The 19,322-nt window shown below is 42.2% G+C and overlaps 1 protein-coding gene across 8 annotated transcripts in view; it reads left to right on the forward strand.

Moving 5' to 3' along the window:
- The window catches only part of SYTL2 (synaptotagmin like 2), a 122,237-nt gene that overhangs the window by 54,141 nt on the left and 48,774 nt on the right, over nucleotides 1-19,322 (forward strand). For all 8 annotated transcript variants that reach the window (XM_012504842.2, XM_030828939.1, XM_012504838.2 and 5 more), the window contains exons 2-3: nucleotides 7,511-8,001; nucleotides 17,177-17,328. In XM_012504842.2, the coding sequence (XP_012360296.2) occupies nucleotides 7,901-8,001; nucleotides 17,177-17,328 (253 nt within the window). In that variant the 5' untranslated portion in view covers nucleotides 7,511-7,900. The remainder of the gene's footprint in view (nucleotides 1-7,510; nucleotides 8,002-17,176; nucleotides 17,329-19,322) is intronic.

Here is a 19,322-nt window from a genome sequence, read left to right on the forward strand (position 1 = left end):
ATCCACACAAAAGTGAAAGCTTTGTATTTTGAGATGCCTGTCCATTTTTAATTTTCAGTTGCTCTATAAAAAATGGCAACTGCCAGGCACGGTGGCTCACACCTGTAATCCCACCACTTTGGGAGGACAAGTTGGGCAGATCACGAGGTCAGGAGTTTGAGACCAGCCTGGGCAACATGGTGAAACCCCATCTCTACTAAACATACAAAAATTAGCTTGGCATGGTGGCAGGCGCCTATAATCCCAGCTACTCGGGAGGCTGAGGCAGGAGAATCATTTGAACCTGGGAGGCGGCGGTTGCAGTGAACGGAGATCACGCCATTGCACTCCAGCCTGGGTGACAGGGCGAGACTCTGTCTCAAAAAAAAAAAACAAGCAACCTATTATTGGACAGCTTATCCTTTCTTATTCTATCTGTATCCTTTCATTTGTTCACTTCTTTATAAAGAAGTTCATTTTATTTGTTCATTCAACTATTATTTTTTAAGAGGCTACCTTGAACCAGTCACAAGACAATTCTTTCCTCTCAAGAAGCCCAACTTAAGCAACACATTACATTGAGTAATTTACGTGTTTTTTAAAAATAGAGCACTGAAGGGTCTGACCCACAGAAACAAAATATTCATGTAGCATTGTTACCCAACTGTGCGTGGACAAAGTTTGCTTTTCATATAAACACGTTTCTGTGTACACATATTACAAAACATTTTGATTGGGCTTAAGCATATAAAATGTAGGTTCTTTTAGTAATAGTTTCTGGTTCGAGGGATTGATACCATTCTAAGAGGCTAGTAGGCATGTATAAATACCTGCATGGTGACACAGATGCCTTTTTTCCCCTCTATCCCATGCATATCCTCTTTTCCATGTCTATCCATAAACCAAAACCAAAGGGACTGATCATTTTCTAATTCCTAACAAGCTGTCCTTAGAAAAGCATGCCATGCCTTGAGGGCTGATGCATGTTGCCCATAAGAAAGGACAAAGTCAAATGTACAGAGGGAGGAACAGCAGGGTGAAAAGAGAACAGTCTAGGAATCAGGAAACTTGGGTTCTAGTGTCATCTTTGCCCCTAACCAGCTGTGTATCTTTCTGAGAAGTAGGGGATTAGTGATGCAGTGAAAGATGAAAAATAGTGGCTTCAGAATCTGAAGGCTTGGGTTCAAATCATATTCTGGTTGAGTAGCCTTAGGCAAGTTATTTAACTTGAGCGCCAGTGTTCTCATCCATGGGATGTGGAGAATACCTATCTGCATGGTGGTCAGAGTGGTTAAACTAAAATGTGTGTAAAGGGCTTAGCACCGCCTGCTCATTTTTTCAGTCCAGAGAGAAATGACTAAGATCATCAGAGGCTTAGAAAACAACATGTGAGGAACAGTTGAGGGAACAACAAAGTTTTTTTTCCCCTCAACTAAGAAGAGGTGGGGAGAGCATGACATCTTTTTTGTAAACCATTATGTGCAAGGGAGAATAAATTAAATGTGGTTCAAGAGAGCAGGGTAAAATGGAGCCAATGGGAAGAACTTAGGGCAAGTCCAACCAAGTGAGCCTGAGAAGTGGAGCAGCCCAGCTGTGCAGTTAGCAGCTTTGGGCATGGATGCCCTGGCAGTGTGATCTGATGATCATCAGGCTGGTACACCGGAGGGAAATCTTTCTGCTGAGAGGGAGGTAAGCAAAGACTCTCTGATTGTCACATTCAACTTGTTCCATCTTTGGCTTCTCCTTCCATCCATCCTTTGATGCTGCTGTGATCCTAGGAAGTTTACAAAGCATTTAGTTTTATGCACAATGGTTTCGTAAGTGTTCCGGTGGGGATGAGCCTTCTTGTTGATCAGGGCCTTTTTGTTTGGTGGCATTCTCCCCAACTCAAGCATATTTGTTACTGCTCTTCTGTTGCTGCCCAGATTTTTTTTTTTTTTTTTGAAGTCTTCATTCTTGATGTCATGGGACCATCAGAACAATTTGCCTGTCTTCTGAAATCCTCATCATGTGAGAGTCACCACTTACGTAAGTTTTACACTCCTTCCCTGGGATCTGTTTAGGCTTTGGTACAACAATACTGTCTGGGAAAGGAGAAGATGCTATCTGTGTTATCTGGGCCCCTCCTCGCAGCAGAGCCTGCTGGGAAGGAAATTTTGTTGTTAATTAGACTTTAACCTGGGATTCGAATTTTAATTGGAATTAGAGTTAGAAGCCCAGATCCACTCTTTGCTGCCTATCACAGGCAAGCACCAACTATTTGGGGCCTTAGTTTTTCTCTCCAGCTTAACTTTTGGACAATTGACAAGAAGAGTATTGGCATTCATAGACGTGGCATGGTAGGGCTGACACGTGGAAAATATGAATTAAGCACAGTCCACATTTGGAGTCCTCCAGTTTCCCTTTGTGCTGCTGTTTCTACTGCTGCTCCTTATCTTTCTTTGTCCTCTGCAGTGTCCTGAATTCTCACCAGAGCCTCACAGTAATCTCCACAAGGAAGAGAATATACCCATCATATGCATGAGATAACCAAGACTTACAGAAGTCATTCAACTTATTCAAACCACAGAATGATGTGAAAGATCTGGAGCTGGAACCCATTGAATAATATGGACCTAGTTTTTTATTTATGGGCCCTAGACCTATGTTCATGTTCAGGGGGAAATGGAAGCTCAATCCCCTTCCACCTGTGTTCATCATTTTTTTTTTTCATGAACACTTGAGTGCCTAGTAGATGCAAGACAGTGGCAAGAGCTGGGAATACAAATCACTGGGAGACACAGGCCTTGCTCATAAACTGGCAAGAGACAAACATGAGTAGGTAGGGATTTGAGACCGTGTGATGAGTACTGTGACTGACGAAGTCAGGTGCTAATTGAGCACATAGGAGGGGCACCTAAGCTGGCTTGGAGGGGTTAGGGAAGACTTTTGTGCAGTAAGTGACATGTAACTTGAGACCTAACAAGTATTAACAAGGGAAATGGTGTTCCAGGATGAAGGAACAGCACATGCAAAAGCCTGAAGGCAAGAAGAACTGGAAAATTTCAGAATGGCTGGAGCCTAAGGAAAAGAGCTTGGAGAGTAAAGCAGGTGCTAGTTCATGGAGAGTCCTACAGGCCACTTAAGGATTTTGAGTTTTAGTCAATGGTCCGTGGGAAGTTGGTGAAGGATTTTAAGCCTGAGAATGTGGCTTGGTCAGAGCTGAGTTTTAGAAAAATGACTCAGCATCATGCTGAATGGAGGATGGGTAGGAGAGGCTGAACCCGAGGAGAACTTGCCCCAGGAGCTCCTCCTGTGAACACATCAGTAATATCTGTGAACAATGGGTATGTTCACTCCTACCCTCCCTTCCTTACTGAGGTTATTGTGAGGCTCTGGTGAGAATGCAAGACACTGTAGTAGCCAAAATTCTTCCCTCACAGTTTAGCACTGAGGTTGCCCCCGTTCTGACTGCCAGCTCTGGGTCGGTGAGTCTCTTATACTTAAGCAGAGAATGAGGGTCCACAGAGACAGGGGTTTTGTTCTGCCTTGCTGATTGGAGGAATCTGTGTGAAGAGGAGAATTAAATGAGTTGTCAACTTTGGGTTGGCTTATTCTGACACAACCATCAGCAAATGCCAGTCAGACATAAGCTTGGTGGCAAATGCCCCCCTCAGCCTCACTCTCCTCGTGTGAAAAACACAGATAATAAGACCTACCTTGGGCTGGGTGCAGTGGCTCATGCCTGTAATCCCAACACTTTGGGAGGCCGAGGCCGGCAGATCACTTGAAGCCAGGAGTTCAAGACCAGCCTGGACAGCGTGGCAAAGCTGCAACTCTACCAAAAATACAAAAATTAGATGGGCATGGTGGCGGACACCTGTAATCCCAGCTACTTGGGAGGCTGAGGCATGAGAATTGCTTAAACCCAGGAGGTGGAAGTTGCAGTGAGCCGAGATTGTGTCACTGTACTACAGCCTGGGCAACACAATGAGACCATGTCTCAATAAATAAGACCTACCTCAGAGTGTCTTTGTGAGGATTCCATGAGATGTATGTATAGCGCCACATGTGTAGAAGGGACCAAGTAAATGTTTGCTGCCTTTTTATCTGGCTTTCTTTAATGCTGCTTCATCTCAGAGTAAAAGCCAGATGTCTTACTGTCCTCACAAGGCCCAATACAGTCTGACCTGTGTCCTTTCTGGCCTGCTCTCCTCCTGCTCTCCTGGGGCATTCTGGTGTACCAGCACTGGCCACCTTGCCATTTCTTGAATGTGCCAGACAACTCCCACCTCAGAACCCTGGAATATCTGCATGGCTTGTTTCCTCATTGCTGTCACGTTTTTGTTCACCTTCTCAATGAGGCCTACCCTAACCACTCTCTTTAAAATTCCTACTCTCCCTGAGTTATTATTCTCCTCCCTTCCCTTTTTTGTTTTCCTCCATAGTTCTCATCACCTTCCAATGTGTTATAATTTAATTATTTGGTATTCAAAAACTTATTATTTAGTTTGATTGTTCCACCCATTGGCATATGAACTCCACAGAGGCAGGAAGTTTTTCTGTCTTGTTCCCTTGCTGCACCTCCAGTTCTTAGAATAGTGCCAGGCTCTCAATAAATCTTTGTCAAGTGAGTGAGGTAAATGTTCAATTAGCTCCCATGCTAGACATCATCCAGACTATTAGAAGTTGGGTGAGCACCTCATACTGAGGAGTCTTGATTGCCCTCTGAGGGCTCTCTTACAGTTTGGTTGGGCACTGATTCCCACCTACCCAATTAAAAGGGAAGGGTTCCAGCCCTTCACCCCTTTGTAAAGTAGAAACATTGCCCTTTGCCTCACTAACAGCCTATTTTAAGGGAGAAATTTTAACCCTTAGAGGCTTTGACACAGAAGCACTAGTTAGCTTGTATTCTACTTGAAGGTGTGGAAGCCAACATTGCCCATTTCAGCAACCCTGCCTGTTACCACTGCTAGACGACCTAAGTTTTTTGTTGTTGTTTTCTTCCTGTCCACAACTCCTTGAATTTAAAGTCTCACATTGAACCAACCAAATGGCAGTGTAAGGCCTCATTGGGAACCTGGGTCCCAGAATGTGGCCTAAATGTACATTCTTGCCAGCCTTTGAGATCTAAGGAAGTTACTGCACATGAAAGAAAGGAAAGAATTGAGATAGCCATCTCTTGGTGATATTGTGTATTTGGATCAGGTTCATTTATTCATTTGCTCATTCATTTATTTGTTCACATTCCGAGACTCACAGTCAAGTAAGAGAGACTGAGAGTAGATCATCAAAAGAGTGGATGTGTATTTGGAGGAGAAAGTTTTTGTATTAGCAGGTTCCTGCTGCGGGAGTGTCGTATAACAACTCCCAAACCTCAGTGGCTTCCAACAACAAATATTTAGTTTTTTCTTTTATATCCTATAGGTCAGCGGGGATACCTGCTTCAGGGAGGTCCGGTTCAGGTCTGTCCTTTTATCTCTTTCTGGAACCCAGGATGAATGGAACCCAGGCAATGGATAATTGGGACAAGCTCTTCTCATGGCATGTGGCAGGAATACAAGAAGCCAGGTCAAACCACAAAAGCACATTTACAGCCTATGTTTGCATCACATTTGCTAACATTCCATTGGCCATAGTGAGTCACAGGCCAAGCCCAACATTAGGAGGGTAGGGATGAATTCTTTGCTTACTCTAGTGGGAACATGATAGTATAGTTCTGTTACAGGGAGGGAATGAAGAGTTAGGAATAATGATTGAATCTGCTGCAATTTACCTCGGGGTATGGAAGTTATGGAAGTCTTCACGAAGGTGGTAACTTTGATCTGTCTTGAAGGGTAAGTAGTTTTCAAAATGAACAAGCAGGTAGTAGCATATGCAAGCACATGCAAATTAAGAAGCAAATGAAGTAATGTCTTAATATTTATTTGAGTAATTACTGTGGACAGTATGCAGAGAGCTAGAGGAAATTAAAACAAAGGTCATTAGATTCCCTGTCAATGAAGCCCAAACTTCATGGGGGGAGATCAGAAAGAGACATAATACAAAAGAGAAATGTATTACTAAGTATAGTCTTACTCAGCTGGATGGAACAAAAGTGTGAACTCAGAGAGGAAGCTAGAATATATTTTTAGTAGCTATTTTTGGTACAGAATGCAAGACATGTGCTCTTTTTATATTCATTATTTCATTTAATCCTTACAATCTGTGAGGGACATCCTAATGTCAAGTACAAATGAGAAAACAGCTTCACAGTGGTCGGTAACTTGCCCAATGACTTATAGCTAGTAAGTGGTAGAAGGATAACTTCCCAGTAATTCTGTTTTTCAAGTAATTAATTTTTATAAATGTTATTCACTAGGGTACATACTCTTTTATTCTTAAGTGGGGCTGCTTGAAAATTGTTTTTTCTTTTTTTTTTGATAAGGAATCTCACTCTGTCACCCAGGCTGGAGTGCAGTGGTGCGATCCTGGCTCACTGCAACCTCCGCCTCCCGAGTTCAAGCGATTCTCCTGCCTCAGCCTCCTGAGTAGCTGGGATTATAGGCATGTGCCACCACGCCCGGCTAATTTTTGTATTTTTTAGTAGAGACGGGGTTTCACTATGTTGGTCAGGCTGGTCTCGAACTCCTGACCTCAGGTGATCCACCCACCTTGGCCTCCCAAAGTGCTAGAACTACAGGCATGAGCCACTGCACCCAGTCTGCTTTAAAATTTACTAAAGGTTTTTAGTGTGTATGTTCAGCACTGCACTTGTTAAAAGTGCCCCAACCTTGAGTGGATCACCTCTGAATTTCTGTAGGGCTGTGTCATTCTTCAGTTCTCACTTCCTTCCCATTACATATATATTGAAGATGCCTCAAAGAAAATAGGATTCTTGCACATTGTGCAACTGAAAAATCCTCACTTTGGATGGTGAGGTGTTTTGAAACTCTGCCTCTTCCTTTCCCCCAGTTTATATACACACACAGATAGGCGTTTTTCCCCTGAGAAATGAAAGTAGACAAGCTTGTTAGGTTCCTCTAGGCCCAGCAAAAGTTAGCAGTGGGACTGGATGAAGAATAACAATTCTCACTCTTCTGCAAACTATCTCTACCTAATACTAGTTCTCCTGTTAATATGGAGCACATATGTAGTACGGTGGAATGTTCCTACTTGTGAAGAGGTGAGCATTTAAGATTTTTATTTCTAGATTCTTGCTTGACCACTGGAATGACATATCCCTGATCTTACTGACCTTTAACATGACTTTTTAGCCTAGCATCCCCAGAGTTTGCAGAGAGAGAACCAGTTCCTTTTTGCAACCATCCTTTACTCAGGCGGATCGTTAAACATTGACAGGCGTTTTTGTGAGTTCTCCATCTTGGCGGTCTGGAATAGGGTTGAAGCATGTTTCATGACCTATTTACCATTTGCTCAGGAAGCCGGCTGAACTGGTTTCCTTGATCTCAGAGACCATCTTGCATGGCCATTTAAAAATCTTGTAGTAATGAGTAGTGCTTATAGGAACTGCCTCTCACTGTCTGGTGTTTGCTGTCTCATGATTCCCCAGGTAGGTGATGCTCTGATGCTGCTGCCTCTTATGAATTGACGACGGGTGCAGAGAGAGAATAAACTGTGTCTAAGACTGGACCAGAGAGTGAGTGTGCTGGAAGCCACCATAGGAGCAAGCGACCTGTTTGGCAAGGAATACAGCATCCTTCTGAGAGCCTCTTCTCAACATTATCCCACAGACCAGGACTTCCTCATGGGAAAGAGCACTTAGGATCTTGCTATCAGCTGCCCTAAACTTTTGCTGAGCCAAAATAAGACTTTTGATGCAGAACTGAACAAGATATTTCATTTTTGTGTCTTTTAATCTTCCTGGTTGCAGTCTTAGTTGTTCAGCCCTGAGAATTTTGAGCCACATTTGTTGCTATTATTTTTGCATGCACTTTTCAAAATGATTGACTTAAGCTTCCTGACTGAAGAGGAACAAGAGGCCATCATGAAGGTTTTGCAGCGGGATGCTGCTCTGAAGAGGGCCGAAGAAGAGAGAGTCAGGTAAGAGGCCAGAGAAACCTTGGGCATGAGGGAAGGAAGAGGCAGTCTGTACGAAAATAGGACACTGGGTTTTTTTTCAACCATAAGTGGTAGTTCTGACTTGAAGACTGAATTTGTGGATTCCAATTTTAGGTTTACTTCCTGGACAAAACATTTTTCCTCTTGGTGCCTCTTAATTTATCCTACTGGACTCCTACCAGAAATAGGGTCTTGATTAAAAACCTAACTAAATTCCTTTAACTTATTAAATACTGAGATAAAAATGAAATGTATACAACCACATACATCTACATTTGTGTGTCTGTGTGTATTTCTATCCACTTAAAAAAACTGGATCTACTTTTTTTTTTTAACAGAATCATGAACCAAATTAGAATTTTAAAAAATTTTTAGAATTTTGAAAAGAAAATAAACTAGCTCACATTTCTGCATGCTTTCAGAAATGTTGGAATTGGTTTTAATGGCAATTGAAAGTATTCTCTGAGCCAATTTTTCATTTGTCTTGGGTCCCATAAAGAGGAGTGGCAACTTTGATACACTATTCCTGTTGGGTGGAACCCAAATGTTCCATGTCAACATTCCTATCACTTTCATTCACCTTTGTGGTCAAACAAGCGCTAGGCCAGGATGCTGAAGAACTTGACTTTGTCCAGGCCCTGCCATTTACTGCCTGTGTAATCTTGGGCTTTGAAGGCAGTGACAGGCTTCCTGAATGTAAGTTAGTAGTGTTAATTTTATGATTCTCGCCCCAAGAGTTATCCAAAAGGAGCATAAGATATGTTCTTACTTCCTGGGACACAGGACCATGAATAATGGCTTTATTTTTACCATTTCCATATCTTGACATTGACTTAACATGGATGATTTATAAAAGAACATGCTAAAATTCACTTCAAACACTATAGAATGTCTGATTATGACTACTAAAATAACTTCTATATAGACAGTATTTAACAAGTTGCAAAGGGCTTAACATGCCCATTATTTTTTATGAGCTCACATACTCTTGCAGTTGGTGGGTGGAGTGGGATATAATTACCCCATTTGATGTGTCAGGAAGTTGACTTTGAGACAAGTCAGGTGACTCGCCCAATATCACACAACTGGTAGGTGTCAGAAGTGAGAATCAAATCCCAGTCTTAAGTACTCATTTGTTAACTCCACCTCCTCTCCTTGAGAAAACAATAACAGACAGGCCATCCTAGGACCTGGCAATGGAGGAAGGGGCTGGCTGTCATGGTGTGAAGTAGGACACTGAGTTATGATGACAAGCAGTGGCTGTAGGTAGCGGGGATCATGCTGTTCCTCAAAGGTCCCTTGCAATGCACACCTGGATGGGGCTCTGCTGTGCCTTCTCCACAAATGGTGTGCCTTAAACAGCGTCTCCAGGAGAGGTGAAGGATTGTCACTAACCCAGGCATTAGAGCCTCTTGGTAGCATTAATCTTCTACCCATTCACAGTTTATAAATCCCTTTTATGGATGTTTTCCTCTTATGTTCCTCTCAGCAATCCTGACATTTGGCAAAGCAGGGACTATTGCACCCATTTAGGAGTAAGGGCAGGAGGTGGGGGAGCATAGAGAAAATATTGATTCTTTAAGCATAAGGGGAAATGGTATTTCCTTTACTCTCTCAAAAGAAAATATTGGGGGAAGGACTTAGAAAGCAGTAGAGCTGGGACTGCACTGAGTCCCTCTTTCCACCTCAGGATGTGGGCCCGTGCATTTTGGAGAGGTGCAAGTACCTTTGATTCCTTCTGCTCAGGAGGTGTTATTTATGGTCTGCAATTCTCCCCCTCTAGATAGTCAGCTTACAAGGAGAAAGCCTCCTTTCATTCCCTCCCTCCCTTCTATCTTTTCTTGGCACCTGGGATTCCAAGCTGCTGAGTCTTGCCTGTAGTTCTATGATTCTGTCTGACTAGAGTGAAGGTGTTTCTTGGGCACTTGCGTTGGTTGATGAAAATATCCTCAAAAAATGCAAAGTTCTGCCTGAAACTAGGCCTTATAAGGGGTGTGAGTGTGTACCCTCTGGCATCAGCCAATCTACAACTTCAGCGAAAATGGTGTGAGTCCCTTCCTAGTGTTGGTGTTGCAGACGCTCCTTCTGTCTGTTGTTTCTGAAGGTGCCCCAGCAGCTGTCACTGGTGCTGGCTTTGTGTTTTGCTTTTGTGACTAAATGACAGGAAGAAGGCTTGGATTGGTGAAAACCCTGGTGTGAGTCAAGCCCTACCTACCATCACTTTCCCAAGAGACTTTCTAGTTAGGCACCATGCACTTCATGTGGACTTGGTCATGGGCAGTTTCAGGACCCTGGAGCTGGGGAGCAGTGACAGTGCACAGACAGATGGCAAACCTATGGCTTGTGGACCCTGAAAAAGGCTCAACTCATAGCCCGACCCCCTCTTTGCTTTAGGCCTGAAGGGATTTGTGGGGATGGTTTGTAGGTTGTTCTGCTCCTGGGATGGTGGAACCAGAACTGGATCTCTGAAAATGTTACTCCGTGGGCTTTTGTTTATCAGCGCCTTTTCCATTCCATTGCTGTTGTCTTTGCCTTTTCTACCAGAGTTATAGCCTAATAACCCTGAATTTTTGTTATTGTTGTTGTTCCATATCAGTCATTTTACAGAAAAAGAAGATAAAGCCCAGAAAGGGTAAATGACTTGCCCAGGGCCACACAGCAAGTCAGTGCCAAAGCCATGATGAGAAATCTCTTGGGCCAGTGCTTTTCCCTCTGCTCTATTCTGCTCATCGTTGTTATTCTTTCAGAAAGGAGCAGTAAGGGTTTGATCATGACACAAAAAACTCTGCTGCTTGGAACTGGAGATGAAACTGACATGCTTTTGCATCTCATTCCTACCACTAATGAACTGTGTTTCACTGGACAAGTTATTTAACCTCTCTTGAGCCCCAACTCAGAGTGGGCACGATCATAATACTACATTTAAATTCAAAAGATTAAAGTCAGGATTAAGTAAAATAATTTTTAGGAAGCGAGAGATAGCGAGAGATTTGGTAAAGGATACAAAATTACAGTGACCTGATGACTATATGTTATGTATATCAAAACATCACTGTTTCCTCATGAATATATACAATTATTATCTGTCAATTAAATTAAAAATAATTTTTAATCTTCCTGGCACATAATATGTGATAGTTCATTTTAATTCCTTTATTCACCACTCTACCTATACCTCCAAAAAGGGTCAGGAGATTCTAGTTAGTAGACTGATTCCTTAGAAGGAAATTACTCCTAAAACTCTTAATTATTTAATGTAGTAGAACTTAGCTGAGCACCTATTAAGTACAAGGCACTGCTCTGGACAATGATATGAAGAGAATTCTAGGGTGATTGAAAACATGGCCCCAGCTCTCAAGGAATTTACTATCTAATGACCTTTGTCCATTTAATGGATTATCAGTTGCAAATTTAAAATCTCAATTTTGTTTCCCTAACATGACTTTATAGTGCCTCATTCCTCCTAGGTGTTATTCGGCTTAGAAACACATTATATAATTATATCAGCCCAATCAAAACATCATTAGAAAGGCCAATTTATTACTAAAATTCAGACTTTTCTTTTAAATACTAATGTTTTATAGACTTTGGAGTGTAACTCTCCCATAGCCAAGAGGACATCACTAATGGATACACCACTGTTGCCTGCAAGACCAGATATCGCTTTAGAATCTTTTTCAGTATGGCTGTAGATGAGATCTGGCATTCAAATGGAAATGTTGCCATTCTCAATATGTCCGGTGCTTTGACTTGTTCACAGCCAAGCTCATTCAAGATACTTTGGAGATGATTTAGTTTATATGCCACTTCCCTTTTTTTTTTTTTAAAGAGAGTTTCTTTCTGTGGCCCAGGCTGGAGTGCAGTGAGGCAATCATAGCTCACAGCAGCCTCGAACTCCTGGGCTCAAGTGATCCTCGTGTCTCCCAAGTAGCTAAAACCACATGTGTGTGCTACCACATCCAGCTAATTAAAAAAAAAAGGTTTCGTTACTTCCTATCTCGATTTCGTGGATAGGAAAAATGAGTGTTGCACAGAGACATATCCAGTTCCTAAATCACTTGGTCTGTTAATGGTAGAACATGGACTCATACCCAAGGAAATAGTCACTGGGGTGTCTCTGGGGTACAGCTGAGACAATAACGGTTCCAGATCACTGTTGCTACCACACTGTCTTTTATGCTGCTCCACTACCTGTAGCCACAAGTACTGGACCCAGTTATTACCATGTATCGCTACACAGCCTGCTTCCCTAACACCCATGTGGAGACATTTCACAGACCAGCAGTGAAGGAGACATCAGGGTGGATTCTTTCTCTCTCTTCCACCCCTATCCTGTGTCTTCTGTCCTGCTGCCCTGCCCCACCTTTAAGGAAACATAACCATACATACACATATGTAATTTTAGTCTTTTATGGTTTGAAAATCACATACTCAAAAGGTGGCGTTTCCTGTGCTTTGCGTCACACTGCCAGCAGGAAATTGCTGCTCATGTCTGTCTGTACACCACCACCAGCACTGCATCCCCCACCCCCATATACACACAACCACATCTACGGCGATGGGTGTTTTTGCAGTAGATACGATCTCAACCGCCACCACATCTTATGATTCTCAGCTGCCTCCTTAGACCTAGTTTTTTTTTTTTTTTTTTTTTTTTTTTTTTTTTTTTAATGAAGGCAGTTGTCATTGAAGGACTAATTTCCAGGACCTCTCATGGTGTTTTTCTGTCAAAGCAAAGGGGAAAGGAACTAACATTTGTCAAGGGACTGTACATGGATTTTCACATAGATTTTCCTATTTCATCTTCAAAACAGTGTAGCTGAATCCACTTAACAGATGAGGAGATAGGGTTGAAGAAGGTAAGTGCCCTGCAGGATTGAAGCCTTGCTGATCCAACGTCAAAACCTGTGCACTTTTCTTACACTGTGCTGCCTCTCAGCAGACTGCAGAGATCTATGATGTGTCATGTAAAAGGTGGATATTTCTTGTTTTCCACTGTAAGGAAGGTTTGTAGTTTGTTTCCCACATGTTGGTTTTCAGATTCTTCATCAAAGATTGAGTTCCTTAGGAGGAAGAGTGAAGTGTGACAGCCATCTTAGAAACCGAAATCATGTTTGGCTCTCTGAGGCAGGATTGGGTAGTAGAAAGTGTGTTGGCTGGGAGTCAGGCTGGCTTCTGCTGCCAGCTCTGTGTGACCTTGGGCAAGCCTCTTCACTTCTCTGGGCTTCTATCATTTTATCTAGAAAGTGAGGCCATTTGTAACTATCTAAGGTACCTTTCAGCTCTCACATTCAAAACTAACATCTGAGAGCACCTCCAAATCACACAGTCTAAACATCTTGCCCAGTATATTCTGGGCAAGATGAAAAAAGAAAGGCTGGAGAATGGACCAGCCAACCTATCTGGCCAGCAGCTGTCCACAGTTGACTAGATACTATCAACCAGGTCCTGCAGATGATGTTCCAGCTTTGCCTAGTCCTGTTGAGTAGCTGGAAGCTGAGGTGTACATAAGTGAGCACAAGGAGAAAAGGGGTAGGCTGAGGGCAAAGGTGTTGAATCCAGCCCAGAGGGCATTTCTGCTCTTCTGGCTTTCCTCTGTAAGTGCTCACACTCTTGGCATGAAAAGGAGTTGACATTGACAGTTAGGGCTGTAGATAGAATTTTTAATGTCCGATTCGAAGCAGATGGCTGGTATGGGAATTAATGAGTCAGTGAACAAATAGACAGGGCTTAGATATGGCTTTTAGCATACAGAAGAGGTAAAATGGCCATCTTGTGCAATGGATGAAATTCTTTGAACAACATGGTGAAATTGTAAGGATGAAATGATAAGAGGCTTGTTAAGTGTCAGATGTGTGGTTCAGCACAAAGCAGATACTGTGTGCTAGCTGAAGGAATGGGAGAATGAATGAGAGAATGACCAGGACATCCCACCTGGGAGGCCAGCAGGCCAGTGTACTTTCTGGATTGAGTGCTCTTCTTCAGCCCTCACTTCTGCCCACCAGCCCACCGGTGTTTACTGAGCATCTTCTCTCTATTTAACTCTCTGCTAAACATAACGTGTGTGTATGGAGAGGATGGTAAAGGATAAATGTCGGTCCCAAGAAACTTACGCCTTTCTCTCTTCATCTAGATGGTATGATAATTAGAGAATGAAATGCTTATTTGGTTGATGTAATTAGAGTTCAGAAAAAAATGAGAGATGAACATGGGCTGGAAAACGAGAAGATTTTAACAGCAGCACTAGATAGTGGGATTTTAAAAATGATCTACATCTTTACAAAACTTAAACTTTGATGTTATACATATGGATTTATCTACGAAATATTACAAGTGACTAAGATAGAAAAAGAAATTGATTATTAAACCTAGTAGTGATAGTCATGTAAGGAAATATGTAAGTGGCACTTAACTACATTTGAAAGAATTTCCTGTTCTTTTGCCACTTTAAAATAAGTGAGCCAGAAACCCTTTCCTTACTACAACGGCTACCAGCCTTTGTAGGGGCCATTGATTCAGGGATTCGATGCACAACCTGTGCTCATTGTGCATTGATCGTGGGCTTACAGACAGTCATTTAGGCAGGAACAGATCAAGGTTTACACAAGAATCCCCACAAAGTGCATTTTAGTTGAAAAACAAAAATAAACAATCTTATGAAAAGAAATTGGGTGTTGTTCTGCTATAAGGGTTTGTGGCCTCCTTCAACAAGAATGCTGACCGACACCACATTTCATGATGTTTTTTCCTGTTCTGATGAGAGATAAGCATGTCCTGCTGCATCAGGAGGAGACACCATCATTGTGATGGGGTCTGAGGTTCACTTAATCTCAGCAGTGACGGGATCTTCTTGATCTCTTGCCTGACTCAGACGGGATGGCTGCTGAGCATTTATTTGTTCTTTGATTTATTCACTCAACAGACAGTTATTGGGTATCAGGTCTGTTCCAGGCTCCGTGCTAGGTGCTGGCATTACAAAGGTGGTTAAGACATAGTCCTCACTTGCAAGGAGTTGGCAAAGACCACAGATTAGTGAGTACAACAGATGTGCAAACAGATCATTGGAATGTGATATAGTAAGGACTGAAGTGGAGGTGCTGTGGGAGCAATGGAAAAGGAGAAACTGTGATAACTGTGCCCTCCTGAGTTAGGGAAAGCTTCCCAGTGAGGCAGTGTTTGAGCTGGATTTGAAGGATGAGGAGCAATGGGCTGGACAGAGAAGTGAGGGAAAGATATCCCATGAGACTTCACATTAACTGGCCTTGTACCAGGATCTAGGCAGTACTAAGTACTTTCAGTTAAACATCTCAATCATCTCAGAAGTCCTGGAGGGTATGTCTTATTTTCCCTGATCCTTAAAAACTAGGAGACTAAACCTTAGAGGAGTTTGGTAAACTGTCCAAGATCCCATCTAGGAAGGGTCAGAACTGAGATTTGGATGTAATTTGGGGAGCCTTGAAAACCCAGAGTCTTTCTGCCACAACTTCCTGCCTCTGTCATCTACAGAGGTCACAGAAGAGCATTGGAGAATTGTAAGACGCCGAGCCTGCTGGCAAGTGGGGTATGGGCGTGAGTGCTGGAAAAATGAATCTGAAAAAGTAACCTGAAGCCTTTTTACGTGGTCAGGAGCCTCATCTGATACTCCTCTACTCTGCAAGAACTGAATAAATACCCCCTATTTTCCAGACACTAAACAAAGATGTATTGAGTACAGACCCTGCCCCCAGGAACTCACCAGGGAGAAGTAGAAGAACTTCTCCATTCTGGAATTGAACTCAAACTTGGTCCTTTTTGGAGGAGAAAGCAAAGGTTCACCAGCAGTTGTTTGCTCTGCTGAAAACAGTGTTGAAAGCAGTGTCAAACCATTAGGAACATTTAATAAAAACCATGATCCTGTTGCTGACTGAGAACTATGAAGCGATGACGCTCTCCCTGTTAGGGTTTACAGATGGGCTGTCATGACAAAGAGAGGAAGTTCCTGTAACAGTTTACTCTGGGTGGAAGGACACTCTCCAGGCACGCTTGGGAGAGAGGAGACATTCTTGCTAGACCTGGGATAACTGCTCCCCCTCTTTTTCCCACTCCCAGGTATGCCTGTGTGCAACCCTTACATGCAGCGCTGCTACCACCTTGGCCCATTCACATTCTCTGCCTGAAGCACTTTGATTTGCTAATTGAGGAAGAGTGCATATTAGTTTGAATGACTATCTTAAAACCCCCTTGGATTTATGTAGCGCATTATCTTCCGAGAGTATAGTGTTCCTTTACAGCTTTTATTCCACTTTATTCTAAGTACATCTCTATAAACAAGAGAGATTTTGTGATTTTTTTTGTTTTACTGAGATGGATAGAGAGATGGAAAGGTTAAGACTTGTCAATTAGAACAAAGATTTTAGGGAAGTTTTAGGAGGGCAGACTATCTTGTTTGTTCTTTAGGTTTTAGCTTTTCAGTAAGCATGAATAATTGTGAAACTGTTAAATGCAGGATCTGCACAAATGGAACCTGCCTGTACACACTTCTCCTTACTTTTGGTCTTCCCTGATTCCAGCAGCCTTTTTAGGATTCCTTTCCCTAATAATAAGCATCAGAGACATCGCTCCTCCTCCACAGGCTTCCAGGAAAGTCTCTGATAAACTCATATCACGCAAAATGGAAAGACTGATAAGCTAATGACTACCACATCCAGTGTTTATTAGGTGCCAGGGAGGTGCAGAGAGCTATCAAATGAATTCACTTGGTTAAACCTCATAGAAACCCCAGTTTTAAAGTCCAAAGGTTACTATTACTAATGCTTTTTTACGGATAAGGAAACCAAGGCTTAGGGAAGCCTACAGTATTATCCCTCCCTGGGGTATTTGCATTTGAACAGCAGACACTGAAGAATGCAGCCAAAAAGTGAATTTGCTCTTGAGAAATTTCAGGCATCATACAGGAATCGTGGATTAAACCTTTATTTGAAAAAATGTTGGCCTTGTCTTCTCTGACTTTTCAAAGACGAACATACATTTGTTAGTCATCTGGGAAGTTTCTGGGATCATCTGAAATATTAAAGCTTCATTTTAGCTGTATGTTTACACATGTCTTTATGCAGTGTCACAATGAACTCATTTATTTACTGTGGGTTCTCAGCAAACTAAAGCTCTTTTCCTTTTGTAGACATTTGCCTGAAAAAATTAAGGATGACCAGCAGCTGAAGAATATGAGTGGCCAATGGTTTTATGAAGCCAAGGCAAAAAGGCACAGGGACAAAATCCATGGCGCAGATATCATTAGAGCATCTATGAGAAAGAAGAGGCCCCAGGTAGCAGGTGAGTTGACTTGGCTAGTGCATTTACAACCAGCATTCATTTGGGAAGGAGGAGCTGGGAGAAGGGAATGGTGTCAGAAATCTGCTGATGGAAATCATTTGAATGTACACTTTTCATAATGTGTGGCCCTCTAGTTTAAAATTCCCTTGCCTTGGATTTGGATGGATGAGGGCAGAGCTAAGTGACTCAGTGTGGTGTAGAGGAACATAGGAAGCCCTTTAGGTGCCCTGTTGAATTATAATAGCATAGATAGTTGGGGCCTGTAAGGGATCTACCACCTCTTCTTTGGCTTTTAACTCTGAAGATTCAGAATCTTCTGAGTAAAATGAAGGGCTTAGACAAAAAGATATCAGCCTCTCTGTTCAGTGATCTTAACATATGGTAGTACTTTCTTAATTAACCAATTACATTATTTAAGAGACTGTAAAGGCATTTTTTTAAATGGGAAAACCTTCTTGTTTATTTGATTGAACAAAAATAAATTAAGCTGTATAGGAACAAGTTTAAAGTCCAGAGAGACATCAAGTTTGTTTTGAGGCTGTAGTAGCTGACACAGCATCTCCTTGCTACCTACTCCAGCCTTCTCTGTGGACCACAGTGATACATTCAAGATCCTGTTAGCTAACACAGGAGTTTTAAAACACTTTTCCATTGGTTCTTCACCTGCTTATTGCCTGTCATGCCTGTGGCCTATAATAGTAACATTTAAAAATGAAAGTCAAAAGAAGGGGAGAATAAAAATGCCAACCAACCAAAAACCCACTTTTACCTAAAGGTTTGGGGGTAAATCTTTATTTCTCCACCCATCTACTGAATTGATGGGATTTATACTATCATGACAATGCCCATTTAAAAGTGGCAAAGGCAGCCAGCATCCCACCCCAGATGGGCTTGTAGCATGGTTTCTGTGGCCAGGGGGGTTACTATGATAGTGCATATTCCTTATATCATGGCACTATTTTTATGTCTTTTTTTTTTTAATAGACATAGAGTCTTACTATTTTGGCCAGGCTGGTCTCGAACTACTGGCCTCAAGCAATCTTCCTGCCACACCCTCCCAAAGTGCTGCGATTATAGACATAAGCCACCATGCCTGGCGACGGCAATATTTTGAGGGCTTGTTTAAAATTCTGTTGAGTTCATTAAATACTTACTGGTTACCTTCTCTCTAATTAACTCTGGCTTAGTCCATGTAAAGCCTTGTCAAGGTCTACCTTGTACTCAATAAGGAAAATAGCTATCACCTTTTGAGCATCTAAAATAGGATAGGCGTTTAATCTCTATTATTTCTAATTGTTGCAGTAATCCTGTAAGGTAGGCATTATTTCCCCCATTCTATACATGGGACATGTGAAGCTCAGAGAAGTTAAGTAACTTGCCCGAGATTATATAATTGGCAAATGGCAGAGCCAGGATTTCAAAATATTTCTGAATTAGTGCCATACTCGTTGCAGATAAGTACTGACTGCTTAGTACGTACAGTGCATTGTTTGTAGCCCTCTTGCTTTTCAAAATCACCCAGACCTTCAGAAATCTTGAGGGGTACTGGTTATTACCAGGTGACCCCATTTTGCAGTTGAAGAAACTAGACTTACATGTAACAGGACCTGTTGGGGGATACTCTCCTGGAATGTGGGTATTTGGAAACTGGAAGCTCCAGCACTGCTTCATCCTTAATATTGATGAAAGTATTCTGGGTACTTACTGGCTCTGTGGCCTTAGGCAAGTTCCTTGAACTTTTTGATCCTCAATTTTCAAATCTGTATACTTGGAAAATAGCTCTCACCTCATAGAATAATGCATGCAAAGAACTCAGCACAGTGCCTGGTAGTTAGTTATCATTCAGTTGATGCTAATTATCAGAGATGTTCAGGTAAAGAGTGAGTGCTGGATGTTCAGAGGCAAAAGAGGTTATTTTCTGAAGCAGGAGCACAGAGGTTTTATGGGGGCTCTGACATCTGAGCTGGGATTGAAGAGTATGTAGTTTTGGATTT

Source organism: Nomascus leucogenys, chromosome 15 (genome assembly GCF_006542625.1).
Source record: "Nomascus leucogenys isolate Asia chromosome 15, Asia_NLE_v1, whole genome shotgun sequence".
Classification (NCBI taxonomy): Eukaryota; Metazoa; Chordata; class Mammalia; order Primates; family Hylobatidae; genus Nomascus; species Nomascus leucogenys.